General features: G+C 32.1%; 2 protein-coding genes across 2 annotated transcripts; both read right to left on the bottom strand.

Annotated features, from left to right (window-relative positions):
- Window positions 1-7,793: 7,793 nt before the first annotated feature.
- LOC107937294 (allergen Asp f 7 homolog) lies at window positions 7,794-10,652 on the bottom strand. The gene is made up of 3 exons (XM_016870159.2): window positions 10,491-10,652; window positions 9,018-9,641; window positions 7,794-8,246 (listed from the first exon to the last, which is right to left on the bottom strand). The coding sequence occupies exons 1-3, from the start codon at window positions 10,570-10,572 to the stop codon at window positions 8,215-8,217; spliced, it is 738 nt and encodes a 245-aa protein (XP_016725648.1). The 5' UTR covers window positions 10,573-10,652; the 3' UTR covers window positions 7,794-8,214.
- An 855-nt stretch (window positions 10,653-11,507) lies between these two features.
- On the bottom strand, window positions 11,508-13,196 carry LOC121232132 (60S ribosomal protein L13-1). The gene is made up of 5 exons (XM_041117599.1): window positions 13,060-13,196; window positions 12,845-12,960; window positions 12,623-12,756; window positions 11,977-12,135; window positions 11,508-11,892 (listed from the first exon to the last, which is right to left on the bottom strand). Exons 2-5 carry the CDS (start codon window positions 12,951-12,953, stop codon window positions 11,671-11,673), a joined length of 624 nt encoding a protein of 207 aa, XP_040973533.1. The 5' UTR covers window positions 12,954-12,960; window positions 13,060-13,196; the 3' UTR covers window positions 11,508-11,670.
- Between the last annotated feature and the right edge of the window lie 865 nt (window positions 13,197-14,061).

Below are 14,061 nucleotides of genomic sequence, written 5' to 3'. Positions count from 1 at the left end.
AATAAGAATTAAATTTCTTATTAACTTGTCGGGCTAGTCGGATATAATTGGCATGCCATAGGATTGGAAGAGTACGAGATTTATCGACTTTACCGATCGGGCACTTTATGTGTCGTATTTTAGGCACTTATGTGCTAGTTACTGTTACTGCTACTGCTACTGTTACCGATTTGGCACTGTGTGTGTCGAATATTGTTACTATTACCGTTACCGATTCGGCACTTTGTGTGTCGAATATTGTTATTGTTACCGTTACCGATTCAGTACTTTGTGTGTTGAATACTGTTACTGTTACTGTTCTGGATTTGTTCCGATGAGGTACTCTGTGTACCGTACTGCTATTGTTACTGTTACTGTTCCGGCTTGGGCCGATGAGGCACTATGTGCCGTACTGGTGTGTTGGTTAGATCCGTGTATCCGTCTGAGTCCGAGTCATGTTAATAGGGGTAAATAAAGGTATAAAATAACTGATTATTACTGAATAATTGACTGTTACCGGATAATTGACTGTTACTGAATATTAGACTGTTACTGAATAATTGATCATTATTGAATAACTGATTGTCACTGAATGAATGACTGCTACTGAATAACTTAATAGTTACTGAATATCTGATTTTACTGAATAATTGACTGTTACTGGATAACCGATCAATTGATCGATACTGAATAATTGGTTATTATTGAATAATTGATTGTTACCGAATAACTGACTGTTACTGAATAAATAATTATTCTGAGTGTTAATGAACATTACTGATTGATTAATTGCTATTGAAAAATAATAAATGATTTGAAATTTAAAGTAGACCAAAACATTGGTTGGAAAGTGAATGTTTGAATTCTCATTGAGTTTGAATAGTTCAATATATATAAATTAATATGTTTTATAATTGTTTAAGTGTTCAGATTATAGAAATACCACTGAGTGTATACTCAGCGTACGGTTTGTTTTCGTGCGCAGGTTAAGTTAAGGCTAGACTGTTGAATCAGCATCCCAGGCCGATCCCGAATTCAATGAGGTAAAGTATGTTGAGTATTGGTAATGGCATGTACCTAGGATGTTTTATGAGAGTCATTTAGGTTGTAGAAGTATTGATGTAATGAGTAAATTATGGTTGGCAAAGGTATATAATATGAATTTTGAAATTTACTAAAAATTCGTAGTGATTCTAAATTAGTCCCGAATTGAATTTACTGTTCATATTGGACAGCGAGTGCCCATTAAAGGGATGACATCTTAAAACTAGGATGAGTATGAATATTTATTTTAATTAATGACCAGAATTGGACTGTACTGATTGGTAATGTCTCGTAACCTTGTTCCGGCGACGGTATAGGGTTAGGAGACATTACATTTTGAGATTCTAAATCTTCAAAATTAGGACGATTAAAGAATTATTCAGCTCAGGCTCAATGGGAGCCCCGTCGAAAACCTTTCGAACCCAGTCACATACAACTCCCTCGATCGTGTCTCACTGCTTTTGAAAGAAAAGGGTGTGAAAACCATTACTCCCCGAAGCTTTAAGCGGAGTCATGGCGAACAAAGCCTCCTTAATTTTTTCATTAGAAACTGATTTCCCCAAGAAACTGATATCAGTAGAATCAAGTTGGGGAAAAGCGCTCGGAGGTAAAAAAACCCAAAGGTGCAGGAATTTCTCTATAAAGCCTTTGAAAAAATTCATTCGTTTCATCTTCAATGGCCTCAGGATCGTAAATCCAATTACCATCAAAATTGCGAATAGCAAAAATGCAATTTTGTTTCCTCCTTTGTAAAGCACGGGAGTGGAAAAATTTAGTATTCCAACCCCCTAACTTCAACGAATCACACCTTATTTTTTGTTTCCAGAAAAGCTCTTCATGATAAAAGGCATTCTCAAGTTCTTGACGAAGAGACAACTCAACTTGATTAAAACTATTAGAACTAGAGTAATCACTTTTCTCCTAGAGTCTGGCAATTCTTTTGATAAGATCTCTCTTATGAGTGATTATGTTTCCAAAAATGATTTTATTCCACTCCTTGAAATGAAAAGTGAGTTTACCAAGAGAATTTGAAATATTACCAAAGTCCTCCCAATTATTCTTCAAGAATTCGTCAAAATCCGGATGTTCAGCCCACCCAGCTAAAAACCTAAAAGGTCTTCCCCGAGGAGGAGCAATATTCGGATTAAGCACCAAAAGAAAAGGGCGATGATCAGACTTTATCTTCGAGAGATGAGAGACCATACAATTAGAAAAATTACGAATCTACGCCTCATTTCCCAAATCTCGATCTAATCTCTCAAACAAAGTACCCCTATGCCAAGTAAAAGGTGGTGTCAAGTAAAAGGTGGACCACTGAAGCCTAAATCATGGAGCTTAGAAAAATCGACAAAATCACTAAAATGTGGACATTTTTTGCCCTAAGAAACACCTCCAGATTTCTCAGAAGAAGAAAGGATTGCGTTGAAGTCACTAATAGCCATCCAAAGAATCTGACCAACCAGCTTAGTGTTTCTCAAATCATTTCACAGCACTTGACGCATTTTCCTGGTGGGGCTCCTGTAGACAAAAGTGATAAAAATAGGATGCACCGAAGGAATTTACCAAATCCGAGTCAAAATAAATTGTGGATGACTGCGAACCACCTCAAGTCGAACAGAATCTTTCCAACCAATCCAAATACCCTAGAGAATCCAATCGCCTCAACACGATGCGAATACTAAAACCCCAGCTTAGCAATGATACTGTCCACCTTGGTCCCACTAACCCTCGGTGCCAAAAGGCTAACTATATCAGGTTCATATTCCATGTTATATTCCCGAAAAATTCTAAGAAATTTAACATTGGCACACCCCTGGCAATTCCACGAAAAAACAGTGATATTCATAAATAAAAATAAAATTAAAGGAAGAAAGTCAAACCTAGTTTTCAAGGCCACTAATGCCCTCCGAATTAGAAACAACACCATCAACCTCGGTATTTAAATTTTTATCGAGGATTTGGTTCGATAAAAGTTCCGCCATGTTTTCCATAAACTTAGCTAAAGAAATGTGCGAATTTCTAAAAGATTTAAAGCAATTCCCTCTACCTCGTAAGGCGAAAGAGCTTTTACGAATACTTTAACTTCCTCCTCTTTTTCGGTCTTTAAGGCTACAAAATTAGAAGTCGAATTTAACTCCTGAAGCTTCTTTGATCGCGATTCCATAAGAACCTGTTGAGAATTATGAGCATTTTTACTAAAAATAACAACAGAATGATTACCTGGATCGAGAGAATTATCGGATATTGGTATGATGAAACCTTTAGACTCGTCAAAAATAGGATTATAATGAGCTTTAATTTTTTCCAGCTCATCAGTATTGAGATTAGTCTGAATTTTAGAACCCAACCTGCCTTGAATACATGTATCACCAAAAAGATTAAATGATGCTCCTGTATGTTCCGAATTTAATTCACCATCATTAGAAGTAATCTGATTTGGTAAAATAGCCATTGAGCCCTTCTTAAAATTAGTATTACCGTATATACCCACAGACCTTTTGCCCAATGACTTGTTCAAGGAAGCTGTAGATAATTTGCCTACTTCATCTAAGCCATCATTCCCTAAATTTTCGTTAAAACCCTATCCACTAACTAAGCCCACACCCAAACCACTCTTATGGCATGCATTAAAAGATGACCCAAAACCAACATTAGTAGTAGCCCTAACTATCGAATCTCTTAGAATATCAGCCTCCTTCCTATTTGTTTTTTTCCCCTAAAAATTCTCTAACAGAAAACTTTCCATCACTGATTAAATCCTTCTCCTCCATTAGCGTCGCAAACCGAGATCCTTGTTGCTGTTTCTTTTGTTTCGACTTATTCTTTTCCGAAATCTCCTTCTTTCCCCTCTATGATGTTTTCCTTTCTACTAGCATCCACGGCCCAAAAGCCAGCTCTTTCTCACCTTTTTGGAAACAAAAGGTTCGCCATCCGATCTATCTTCATTAGGAGTAGCCATCTCGACTGCCGGTTCACCACAAAGCCCCGCCAAGTTCTTTTCGATCGCAACTGACGGGCATGTTCCTTTAACATGTCCGTATTTGCCACAGACGAAGCATACCGTCGGAAAGGCTTCCTATTCGACTCTTTGAACGGCTCCATCAACAATCACCTAAGAAATCAATAAATTTTCCAGGTTAAAATAAACAACCAAACGAGCAAACCTACCTCTGGTCTGATTGTCGGTCTAAACGTCGAGTTTAACCACTTTTCTGATGAGGCCCCCAATGGCTTCAATTATTTTCCATTTGTATAGATAACCCAGTAGATTCGGTAGACGAATTCAGGCCAAAACTATACTAGGGTAGGGTTGTGGAGGACTAAAATGTCTAGTCCATGGCTGAACAGTTAAGTATTGTCCATATACAACCCAAGAACCCTGCATCAAAGCTCTGTTATAATCTACAGCATCCTGAAATTTGACCAAAAAATAGCCATTATCAATGTCCATTAATCGAACAGAGTTAGCTAGTTTCCAAAAAAAACATAATACGATTATACAGGGCATTTTTAACCAATGTTACGCCCTAATAATTTAACAACAACAGTTAACTCCATTTCTGTAAATAAAATATCCTTAATACGATAAGAAAAAATAATGGTCGGAACACCATCGATAAGGGTTGTATTCACATCTTCTTCGAGTAACTCAAAATCATTCTCACATCCCACATTAGGAGTAGATCGATCCAAGGCAGATTCACCAGATTGTGCCCCCCACAAGTTTGTCTTTCCATGATAAAACTGATTGAGATTCTAGATCTCTGGTCATAGTAGTGTCTTCGTCAACATCAACAGCATGATCATTGAATCTCACTTTTTTAATATTACGATCATATTCAGGATGAGGATCACCATCCCTATTGTTGCCGAAAAGTTGCAAAAAAGATAGCATTTTTTTCTATATAAATCAAATTTTAAGCAGCAAAATATAAACTCCAATTTAAATTATATATATATAACTACCCTAAATCAAAATTCATAAATTAAATTAAACATTAAACTAAAATTTATTTAAAAATTTAAAAATAAACACAATCAATTCCGTACCGACAAATAATAGGGAGGAAAGGACTATTAATATATAACAATATTGTACAAAAAGATAACAAGTGGAATAAGTTAAATTAAAATAATCAAAAGGTTGATGGTGAATTGTCGTAAATGAGACAACTGAAATCAGGAGTCAAAATTAAAGATAATGAGTAACCCCACCACGTAGTTTCATAATTTTAGCACATTATATATATTCCTTTTTCAATGTCACTTTCACCGTACCTTCAACAATGTATGTGGCTCAATCTAAATTCCAATGGTTTTAGAAAAGTGGATTGAATTTGGTTTGATTGTACGGACATTTCATGGATTCGATTAAATTATTTTTTTATTTATAGGTTGGGATGAGTCATGATTTTTTTAAATTAGATTTTAAATTTAATAATTACTAATACGTGGAGGTTTAAAATTTTTTTTTGTCTAAATTAATCTTTGAACTTGATAATTATTTTTATATTAGAGTCTGAACTTTTTTTAGTCCTAGTTAGTCTCTAAACTTAGTAATTGTTCTCACAGTAGGGTCTAAAATTTGTCCATGATATTTTTTTGGGAAATCTTAAAATTTAAGCTCTAATGTGAGAATAATTGCCAAGTTTAAGGACTTTGGTCAAAAAAATGTCCAAACCCCTATGTAGGAATAATTACCTAGTTCAAGCCCCAATATAAAAACAGTTATCAAGTTTAGAGACTAAATTGAATAAATAAAGGTTTTAAATCTCAAAATTAAAATTGTTACTAAGTTTAGATCTCAAAAAGTAAATTAACCCAAAAAAATTAAAATTGAAAGATAATAATTGAGAGTTTGTCGAATTAGGAACGACAAACCGATTGAAATTACATTGACTTTTTGGGATTTATACAGTGTTGGAAAATATGTCGGTTCATTCCATGCACCGAATTGCATGGCAGTATCCTCCTTTGGCAGCATAAATAAATAGGATTAATTTTTATTATACCCCTTAAATTAAGACTAAGATAAAAATTCAATCCTAAATTTTGAGTCATCAAAGTATTAGTATCGTAATAATCATAGTTTCTCGTCAACCTAATCATTAACAACTATCAGCTTAAATATAATGTAAAACACATATATTAATTTACAAATACTTATAATTTGGATGAATATTATGGAATTTAAAAAGTGTTTGTACCAATATTGTTATTTATTTATATATAATTTTTTTGAACTGTTAAAGCACTTGTAATAGGCCAATTTTGGCTTGGGCCCGAAAAAGAAAAATAATAACCGAATCGGTTGAAAACAAGACAAAAAGGGCCAAATTGAAAGACAATCATTAAATTGAAGCCAAATTAAAAAGATGGAAAAAGTCAAGGAGTTATCAAATTTCGTTGACTTGGTAAAAAGTCAAAAATAGGAAGATATTAATTTATTTTTATTTTGTTTTATATTATTATTAAATTAGTTAGGTTATTTTTAGTAAACCCCATGTATATAAATGGGGATATTTTGTTCTTTGAAAAGAATCAATTACTCTTGTATTCCTACTTCAATTTAGAATTAGATTATTCTCTCTTTTCCTACTTCCATTGGAATTGAATTTTTTTTTTCTTCTCGTCTTTCAATTTGACGTGGGAATTGTGTCCATTTCATTTCAATTCCTTTATTTTTTTCTAAATTCGTCAAATTGCTTTTAACCCGTCCGCTTTTTATGATTTTACAATTAAAGTTATTTTTATTTTTAAATTTTCCCCACGATTCTACTGCGGTTTCAATTTGGTCCCCCTGACAACGGCGCGTTTTAGGAGAAGGGATATTTGTTTTTTGGTCCCTCCCTGTTTTGCGCGTGTTTTAATTCGATTGTTCCCCTCTCTTTGGCCCCAAAACTTCTATTTTCAATTCACTTTAGTTCCTTTTCGACTATTTTGGCTATTTTATTGTTAAATTAATTAATTTGAGTTTTATATTTATTATTATTTTCAGTATTATTATTACTGTTACTACTATTTTTATAATAATAATAATAATAATTATTATTATTACCACTATTATTATTATTTTATCACTACTGTCATTATTATTATAGTATTATTAGTATTATTTTTATTATCATTATTTTTGTTATCTTTTTTTAAAACCATTTCACCCAATATTTCGTTAATTCATGTGTTTATTTGTTCACTTTCAATTTAATTTAAATTCTCGCTAGAAATTTTTTGTTATTTCATTAATTATTTTATTTATTTCATTTTTATTTTATTCTTGTCCTCATTTTTATTTTCTTATTATATATTATCCTATTATGTACCTATTCATTTATTTATTTATGTCTTTATATACCTGCAAGTTTATGTTATTCGTTATTATTATTGTATTTGTATTATAATTATTCGCCAAGTATGACCATTTTTGTGTTTTAACTGATTTTCTATTTTAAATGTTACATTGATTTTATCTTTTTATTATTTTTTATTTTTTACCCAAACTCATAAAAAAGGATTTTTCAAATAAAGGCAATATTCCGTGTTTGAAAATTCGAGAAATCGTGCCTTAACGTGCTGAGTTTTAGTTTTTCATTTGACCAAATAATTAAATATCATTTTAATTGCACGCTTTGGAAATCATGAGATGGCCTCAGTTTTGAGGGCTTAAAATGTCGTATCCTAAAGTACTGGGTGTAGTATTTTATTCTTTCGAAACGAGTGAGTCTTAAATTCCAACTCGAGTTATTCAAACACTCTTTAAATTGTATTTTAAAACTTTAAAAACTTTCGAGATTAGGACATAATTAATTAATCAATCTGGTACCAACCTTGGGCGTGACGAGGGTGTTAATCCTTCCTCGTACGTAACTGACTCCCGAACCCGTTTTTAATATCGTAGATCAAAATTAATATTTTAATAAAACAAAATGTTTTATGAGATGATCTGATCACACCTAAACAAAAAGGATTTGTGGCGCCTCCATATTTTGTTTTAAAGTCTATCCCCATTTTTTAGAATAAAAAAGATTTCGACAGCACTAATCTACTCCACATTATTTTCTATCCTTTCTTTTTTATGCATTATAAAACATAAATTACCATTATAATTTTATATAAAATACTTATTATAAAAAGCCTATAAGATTCATAAAATAAACTTCTATCAAAAGCTCTGCTTCATAATTCCCTTGATCAAGCATGGCCAAACTTGCATTTATTGAAACCTGTCACATTTTCATTACAAAGAAAGAAACCGTTAATACAGTTACATTGATGTTTTTCTTGTCGGAAAATACAGTTTAAAAAAAGGTAACTATAAATTTGGGACTCATTATTTACAATTTGTTACCAATTTACTCTTGTTTTTTTTTAAGGTAAATTTAGTTATGAACCTTTCAGAAAGAGTAAACTGCTTTTATTTAACAAAAATGTTAATTAAAGGAGTACTTTTTTAACAATATTGATGTGACAGTTCATTTGTATTTTGTTTTAATCATTTATACTTTGTTTTAATATGTCACTATTTATCTTATATACTAAATGAATAAATAATTTTAAAATCATAAATATATTTAAAATAATTAAAAATTCCAAATTCCAAAAAAAATATAAAATGTGCATAAAAATTAAAAAAGAAAAAAAACATAAAGTACATATAAATTGTCATGTAAAAAACAGTTTGACTCTTTTTAAAATATTGACAGACAAAACCTTAGCCTCTCAAATGAAAAAAAAAATCTTTTAGTCTCTTAATAAATTATAAATTAAAAGTTACTATGCAGTAAAATTATACTTTTAACTTTAAAAATTAAATGATTTTTAATTAGTCCTTTCAAAATGATTTCATCACTTTAACCTCACAAAAAAGTTATAATTTAATTTTGTCTCTTCTTAAAAAAATTTATGAGTCACCTAGGACTAAATTTAACTAAAAAAATCAAATTGATAAAAAATTAAACATTATGAGATCATTTTGTTTAAAAGAAGAGACTTACTAGGATCGACTGTAACAAGCATGGCAGTACCACCAAAATCACAGGTGCCACCATTCCCCTTCGTGTTCAACCAATAGCTATTAAAAGCAAACGAAGCATGTGATATCAACGTATTGGGTTGAAAACACGGCTCATTGGGTTGAATCGCTTTACAATTCCCGCCAGACCCACATGCATAATCCATAGCCGCTTGGATGGTCGAGTCCGGCACCGTAGGTTTAGCCACACACCAAACGCCGCCGCCGGAACGTGACGATTTAGGCGGTGGAACTGAAGACGACGGTGGGCTCAGCGTTGGGGGTCCGTAAATGGGTCTTGGAGTCAATCCATGTTCTGGTGGGGTAGGTTGGTGTTGTGGGGGACTTGAGAAAAAAATACTAGGTGGATTAGCTGATGAACCGTGGCTGTGACTAGATGTCGGAGGCGGCGGACATGGAGTGAACGGAGAGCCGCCAGGTTGAGGAAGTGGTGACAGTGAATCGAAAGGAGGGAGATATAAAGGTGAGTTGATGGTATACGGATCAACATTGGAGACAAAATGACTGGTTAATTTTTGCTTGTTAATTTGACTTACATGGTGATTTGAGCCCTTTTGGTTCCACATATGGAACATAAATCTGGCATCTGTACATAAAACAAAGGGTTAAACTACCTGGGAAGTCCCTGTATTATAGGGAAAAGATCAAATTAATCCATTTATTATTAAATGGATCAATTTATTCCTTATACTATTAAAAAAATCAAATAAGTCCAAATGGGGTAAAAGTACCATGGACGCCCTATTCTATGAGTCAGATTGCATTTTGCCCCCTCTACTCAAATTAGCTCTTGTACGTTAGACCAAAGAGCAAATTAATTCCTTTTTGTTAAAAATTTCATCAATTTGTACTATTAAAATCTGAAGTGGCTATTGGAATAATCATCCAATGACACGTGGTATGCTATGTGTACCTATGTACAAAGATCAATTTTTAATAGTAGAAATAGAAGGAATTTTTAATAGAAGGACCATTTTGCTCTTTGATCTAATATACAGGGACTAATTTGCCTATTTTTAGAAGAGGGGGTAAAATGCAATTTGACTTCTAATTCAAGGGCCTCCATAGTACTTTTACAATCTAAATTGTAACAAGTTAACATTTATTGTGTAAAAAAATCTTAAAATAGATCAATTTCAATAAAAAAATTTCATTTATAGAAAGATAAAAACTTTAAAAATATTAACTCTATTAAACAACAAATGATATTTTTTAAACAATAAATGTTAACTCTATTCCAATTTGACATTGTTTAATTCTTTTTACTAGCACATGGACTAAAACGATCTATTTGATAATAGTAGGACTAATTTAACATAGTCCCTATAATTTAGGGACCTTTCAGGTACAAACACCCTAAAACAAAGACAAAAAGAACTGGTTTTTTAATAACAAAACATAAAAATAAGCATTAATTAGATATAATTTTACGTACCACAATGACTGAAAATGGTGGCTAAAATGGAAATGAAGAGGACTGAGTTGAAAAAATTTGAACAGTGAGTCATTGAGTCCATGGCTGTAAGCAAAAAGAAAAAGAAGAAGAAGATTGATAGAGCACTGAGATGAGCAGCACATTGGGGTATAAATATTATTGAAATTAGAGGGGAACTAAAAGAAGATTCAAAGCTAATGATGTAAAAAAATGGTGAGAATTTTGTTTTTAATTTGGAATATATGCTTGCTTGGAAATGGAGGAAAATAAGAGGGGGGGGGGGGTTTAGGTTCATTGCACTTTTGTTTTGCTTGATTTCTACTCAAAGTCTTGAGAATATTTTTTTTTTATATTCTTTGATGTTAGAATCCCAGAAAACATGAAAAGATTAGAGTAAAAAGGGGTTTCAATGTTATTGAAGAATTATGGGTTCTAGAATATGAGAGATCCTACTTTAGTTTTGGTGTTATGGTGATTTAAAGAGATTTTTTGTTCTTTCAATTTTCGTCTACTCGAGACCGATGATAGTTTTTGTCTCAATGCTTGAAAATAAAACAAAAAACTTCCTAAAGTTTAGAGAGCATTAGGGCATTAATCAGTGAAAATGCTACCACCAACAATGCCTTCTAAACTTTAAGACATGAGTCACTATTTCGGCTCTTTTAATACGTAATAATGCTTAAGTTCAAATTAGATGCAACGGTCGAGTTATTTATCGAATATTTAGAAGGATTTAAATGGAAATATTAAATTAAGAAATCTATAATCCGTATAACGAATTTGGAAAATATTTTAATTTCAAAATGAAAAAAACCTTCAAATATTTGAACCTAGTTGAAATAAGAAAGAAACTCAGGCTTTAATGTTCAAAGGTATATAAAAATTCAATATAAGGTTTTTTAACCAATTCCTAATCTAATCTAATCAATTCAAAGTTACTTCTCAATCAACATTGAAAAACAAAGCAATTTACCGTTAGCAGCACTTTTTCATAAATGCCAATACCACAAAGCCTAATTGCAGGAAACTTCTCAATTTAATAAAATGCTCAACAAAAAGGATTACTGTCATAATACCAAAGTTTTCTAAAGCTGTCTCAGTTCACTTGACAAAATGAAAACAAAATTTAAGGTCTTTTTAGCAAGCCAAATAACAAAACACTGTCCCCAAAAGGGTAACCTTACTTCTTGTCTTCCTTCTCGGCCTCGGCAGCTTTCTTCAACCTAGCACCAATATGACGTTCGTTCGCACGTTCAACACGGAGCTTGTTGTATGCCTTGAATGATTTCATGTCCTCGGTGACCTTCACGAGCTCAACGGAAGGCTTCTCACGAGAAATAGGCATGTATGGTCCTTGGACTTGGGTTGCAGTTGCGAGCTCTTCGGCAGTTGAATCACCAGCCTATAGGAACAAGAATACGATATTGAAAATACAAAACAAGGATTGAATGTTTTGAAATGCAAATATGGGCTGATGAAAAATTACCTTGAACTTGCGAGCACGCCTTGGGAAGACAACAAGTTTGGCCTTGTAGGTCTTAAGCCTCTGAACATTGGCTTGAAGACCTTCAAGTGATTTGTTCTTACGGCGGTGATCAACAGCGATACCAATGGTCGGTGCAAGTTTCTTTGAAATACCAGCAGCCTGGTCGGAGAATTAGGTGAGTTCCAGATTCAATACAAGCACATACAAACCATAAATCAAAGTCGAAATTCAACATATACAACATATCTTCTACACAAACTATTATTCATCATTCTCTAAAACTATTCAATCAATTGAAATTAGTGTCAAAAATTAAAATGAGATTTATCATAAATCTATTCATTAGATACATATATGTATTCAATACAAGCCCATATGTACTAAATCGAGGTTGAAATTACACGTTATACAACACATCTTCTACACAAACTAATTCAATTTATCGTTCTCTAATATTAATCAATCAAATGAAATTAGTGTTAGCAGTTAAAACAAGATTTATCGTTCTCTAATACTTATCAATCCAATCCACAAATACATACATGCAAATGATATACAGCTAATGAGGGAAAAAACCACTAAACCTAAAAATCAAAGCATTTGAAACAATACCCAAAGATCGTATTAAAAAATTAAAACAGCAAACCTTAAGCTCTTCAAGGGTGAAACCCTTTCCAGCTCTCAACTTCATGTTATACTTCAAAGTCTGGCCATGGACAATAGGGCGAAGGGGTCCAGCAGTTGGCCTTGGAAAGATCCTCACAGCCTTCTTTTGCCTTGCTGCAAATCCACAAAAACACCATCATTAAACAAACAATTTCAACCACTAAAATAATATATTTTTTTTAAAACGAAGTGAAAAACCCACAAATTCTTCTTCTAGCCTTTCGTGCTGGCTGACTGAACCAAGTCTTCACATAGTTCTGCCAGTGTTTCTTGAAGTGCCCATTTGGCACGACATTGTTATGCTTAACCATGACTTACCTGCAATATCAATGTTTAAAAGGGAAAAATATCAAATAATTATAACAATCAAAAATGAAAAAAAAATTGAAAGAAATGAGATTAAAGAAGACGAGCAACCTTCGGCCGAGAGAAGAAAGGCGCAAAGAGAAACGAACCCTTTAGCTCGGTTTTAGGGTTTCTCTATGACAATGGTTTGTTTATTTATCTTGTTTATAGTAGACGGCGCTTGTTAACCCTAGGATGATCGGACGGTTGTAAAGAAATGGGCTCAAAACGTAATTTTAAGATATTTTAAAACTTAAATGGGCCAATTGGAGCCCAAAATTATTAAAACTACTTTCAAACATTTACGTTGTTTTATCTAGGCATAATATCAAATTTAGCCCTCAATTTTATATCCATTGTCAATTTAGCTCTATTTTTTAAGCTAAATTTGGTCCTCTAGCTTTAAAAAAAAGTCAAATAACTTTGTTTAATGAAAATGTTGACTAAAATATTAATTTTTAATGACATCGGTGTGGCAACCCACGTGGTAGTCCTTGTGTACTTCATACGAACATGGCACTATTTGTCATTTATGTCACATTAACAAATAATTTAAAACTTATAAAAACATTTTAAAAATAAAATTCAATAAGAAATTATAAAAAGTTCATAAAATTTCAAAAAATAACAAGAAGTACATATGAATTGTCATGCGAGCTGTCATGTTTAAAAATTTAATGTTTTAGTAAGTATTTTTATTTAAAAAATACAAAATTCAGTTCTTTTTAAAAAGTTGATGGTCAATTTTGACTCTTTTTTAAAAGTTAATAGTCAAATTTAACAAAAAAAATTAAATTGACAAAAGATATAAACATTAAGAATTAAATTTAGTATTATGCCTTTATTTATACGATGAAGTAATGTTTTGATTTAACTACTATCAATTATTTACATTATTATATATATTAGATTTTGTCAGTGATGAAATTTTGTCAGTGATGAAAAATGTAAGTAATAAATTAAAAAATTATTAATAATAAATAATTATTTTGGTTGAAATGATAAAATAAAAAATTAAAATCATAGTGTCTTGGGTTTGAAATGAATTAGCCTATGAATTTAACAATTATCATT

This window comes from Gossypium hirsutum, chromosome A07 (assembly GCF_007990345.1).
Source record: "Gossypium hirsutum isolate 1008001.06 chromosome A07, Gossypium_hirsutum_v2.1, whole genome shotgun sequence".
Taxonomy (NCBI): domain Eukaryota; kingdom Viridiplantae; phylum Streptophyta; class Magnoliopsida; order Malvales; family Malvaceae; genus Gossypium; species Gossypium hirsutum.
The sequence above is the reverse complement of the archived record's forward strand: the minus strand, read 5'-3'. Positions and strand labels throughout refer to the sequence as shown.

Bases quoted from the DNA above. Each gene is read 5' to 3' on its own strand.
- LOC107937294 (XM_016870159.2), bottom strand. From the start codon at position 10,572: ATGGACTCAATGACTCACTGTTCAAATTTTTTCAACTCAGTCCTCTTC. The intron at 9,642-10,490 runs GTACGTAAAATT...TTTTATGTACAG, and splicing joins CACCATTTTCAGTCATTGTG to ATGCCAGATTTATGTTCCAT. The intron at 8,247-9,017 runs GTAAGTCTCTTC...AAAATGTGACAG, and splicing joins GCTTGTTACAGTCGATCCTA to GTTTCAATAAATGCAAGTTT.
- LOC121232132 (XM_041117599.1), bottom strand. From the start codon at position 12,953: ATGGTTAAGCATAACAATGTCGTGCCAAATGGGCACTTCAAGAAACAC. The intron at 12,136-12,622 runs GTTTGCTGTTTT...TTCTCCGACCAG, and splicing joins TCACCCTTGAAGAGCTTAAG to GCTGCTGGTATTTCAAAGAA. The intron at 11,893-11,976 runs GTAATTTTTCAT...TTGTTCCTATAG, and splicing joins GGCGTGCTCGCAAGTTCAAG to GCTGGTGATTCAACTGCCGA.